The sequence below is a fragment of the Octodon degus genome, unplaced genomic scaffold (assembly GCF_000260255.1).
Source record: "Octodon degus isolate 3935 unplaced genomic scaffold, OctDeg1.0 scaffold00135, whole genome shotgun sequence".
NCBI classification, from domain to species: domain Eukaryota; kingdom Metazoa; phylum Chordata; class Mammalia; order Rodentia; family Octodontidae; genus Octodon; species Octodon degus.
This window is the reverse complement of record NW_004524711.1, coordinates 3,118,717-3,121,719: the sequence shown is the minus strand read 5'-3', so window position 1 is coordinate 3,121,719 and position 3,003 is coordinate 3,118,717. Positions and strand designations below refer to the sequence as shown.

The window sequence follows — 3,003 nt, the reverse complement described above, 5'->3', positions numbered from 1 at the left end:
AAAAAAAGGTTGCAATGTGTTGTAAATATCTGCAGTCTTTCCCAAGGACCTAAAGAAAAAGGTCATTGGGTTTATTATATACAGATGTTTCTTAAATGTAATTCTTTGCTGAGATGAGATCACATAATTTTTGCTCTTTCTTTACCTTTTCTGGTCTTTTTGAGGCAGGGTTTCACTCTGCATTTCAGGCTGACTTTGAACTCACTTTGTAGCCCAGGCTGGCCTCGAACTCGCAGTGTTTCTTCTGCCTTTAGCATCCAGCCCAGCACTGGGATTACAGGCTGGCACTACCATGCCCGGCGGTAGGATCATATATTTTGCAGGATCTATTTAGTCACAAATGTTCTGACATTTAGGTATGGTTTTGATTGGATGGCATTTTTAGGAAAACGGTACAGAAGGTAGTGACAAACAGAGCCAAAAGAGCTTTGTGTACGATGTCATGGGGACAGAGGAAGGAACAATGAACAAGGACTAAAGGATTTTCTACTGTTCATTATAACTTCATTTCTTTCTTCCTACTTCAGATAATACATCCCTGAGTGACACCAAGTATGTGGATTACAGACCTAGATCATAAAACCTGAAACATTTTAATTCACAAAAAAAGAAGATAACTCTTGAAGTTTATGTCAACATCACTTTAAAAAAATTTTAAAGATAAGAGAAACCAATAAACTGTCAAATGATCTAAGTTGTTTGTCATTGCTAGAGAAGAGCAGAGTTCCACATAATCTAAACTTAATTTTATAATGTGATTTGATGTTTATATAGTGAGATGGCCCTTCTTGTATTTTAACATTGACAATATTGAATAAACAGAATATTTTCTCAGTCCTTTGACCAAATTGCATTGCATCACGAGGGGTCAGTCAGTATAAGAGAAATCACTTGATGTCTCTAAATATACAATGCCTAAAACATAATTAGGGCCTTGCGGGATTGTTGAGAAAACTGAGGATGAGAATGCAGATGTGGAGGCCTGAGAACAGCTGTGGAAGGCTGGAGGGGCTGATGCTGAAGATTCCCGTCAAAAGCACCAAGCGGGTTCTCGTCAGGAGCTTGCCTGGAGCTGCTTGAACACTCGAACAACTTCATAGCCTCGCATCAGCCCTGTGAAGAAAAGTGGGTCCTTCACAACCAAGTGCTGGAAACTCGGTCGGTCTGTCTGCAAACATCTGAGGAAAAAATCTCAGCCACTCCCTCGTTTCCACCCTGCACTCTCCAGCAAGTTCTGCTCACTGGCGACCACTAACAGAGACCCTGGGCGAAGGGGGTGCTAGAGAGCACAGTCCCCAGGATTAGGAAGACAGAAATGGCTGTGGGCCCTCCTGAGGTGACAGAAAAATGGCTCTGGGTCTGTGCCTTACTGCTTTTGACTGTTCCAGAGATCAGACCATCACTTTAGAGGAATGAAATGCCGTAGCATAGTTAGTTGTGTCTGTTTTGTTCTCTTCTAGTCTTTCTATGTCTCTGACCTATACCATTCCTGGGCAAGGAGGAAGAAACGATGAACACTGTGGTTTTTTTGTTTGTTTGTTTTGTTTTGTTTTTTACATCATTTCATTTATTATGAATTATTCAAGCACAATAAAACCTATTGCAAATCACAAAACACTGTGGTTTTAAAAGACTCATTTAGCTATAATGTTTCCGTGTGAAAAGAACCACAAAACGCCCTAAGCCATCCCGGTCTGCGTTAGCCGCTTCTCCGCTGCTGGAACAGGACACCTGCACCGCGACTCAAAGAGGACAGCTTTGCTCGGCTCCTGGTTTTCGGAGCATGCGTTCGGAGGCCGGCGGGCTCCGGGGCGGAAGCAGCAGGCTGGAAGGCCGTGCAGAACGGAGCTGCGCGAGCCTCGGTCGGTGCCGGCCGGGACGCACGGGGAGGAGGGAGGAGCCGGGCGCAGGCAGGGGCAGCGCGCACAGGGCGCCCGCCGCGGGTCATTGCGGAGCGGCGCTGCCGCCGGGAGCTCGCCAGTGAGCGCAGAGCTACCTGCTCGAGTGCCGGCGCCGCGCACGCCAGCTCCAAGTGCCGCTTACGAGCCGGAGGATTTCAGGAGACCCTCGCTGGCCGCCAGGGCTGAGGGGGGCGTGGGAATCCGACCCTTAGCCTCTCTCTCGCTGCCTGGCCGCGCGGTGCGTAGCTCGGCCCCGCCGCTCTCCCGCCGCGACTGCCGCCTCCCCACCAGCCCCCAGCCAGGCCGCCGCCCGAACTGCGAGCCGAAATTAAGTCGATTAATAATCTGGAGTCGATTAATAATCTGGTATCCGTTACAGTGGCAGTAATAGATTAGCAATAATTAGTAATAGATTAGCAATAATCTATTTTCGTGCAGGAGCTGAGGGAAACGATCACAAAACTAAATCCTTCTACAAAATTTGGCTGTAAATGTTGATTAAAAATAACAAAATTGTATGAGATGTATTACTGAAAGGTAAGCAATGTCGACAGGAAATACACGTATTGCTGAACTACCTGCTTCGAAAGTACGAGTAATTGTCAGTTACAAATCTTCTTTCTCCTGTTTCACATTTGACCTCAAATTTTTCAAAAAGCATTTTGTACCCATCTTAAATTACATAAATTTGTAAAACTCTTTTTTTTTTCTTTTAAGCAGAAATGTTGAGCATGCCTTAGCCATATCTAAATCATAGGCTAAATAAAGACATAATTAGTATCAAATTACAGGTAAATTTGATAGAGTTTTTAAGTATTAGCTTCTAATGTCAGAATTAAGGAGATTCTTACATCCTTTCATATTTATTAAAAATCAATTATGTGATTATTAAAGAGAATATAGTTAAAATTTCACTGATATATTTACTAAAAATTCAGAAATAGAAATTCACAATAAGCACTGACTTGATATGCATTTAAATTTCTAAGATCTTGTAAAAACCTCAGCACTGCAAATGAAAAACATAAATATAAAAGTTGGAATAAAAAACTTAGCTATGAAAATGATCACGATTTTTATATCAGATTTTCTGCCAACTTTT

The 3,003-nt window shown here is 43.2% G+C and overlaps 1 protein-coding gene across 1 annotated transcript in view; it reads left to right on the top strand.

Moving 5' to 3' along the window:
- Vwde (von Willebrand factor D and EGF domains) overlaps positions 1-603 on the top strand; it is a 56,289-nt gene extending 55,686 nt beyond the window's left edge. Inside the window, exon 28 of the mRNA XM_023701407.1 lies at positions 528-603. Coding sequence (XP_023557175.1) covers positions 528-542 — 15 coding nt within the window. The 3' untranslated portion in view covers positions 543-603. The remainder of the gene's footprint in view (positions 1-527) is intronic.
- Positions 604-3,003: the final 2,400 nt, after the last annotated feature.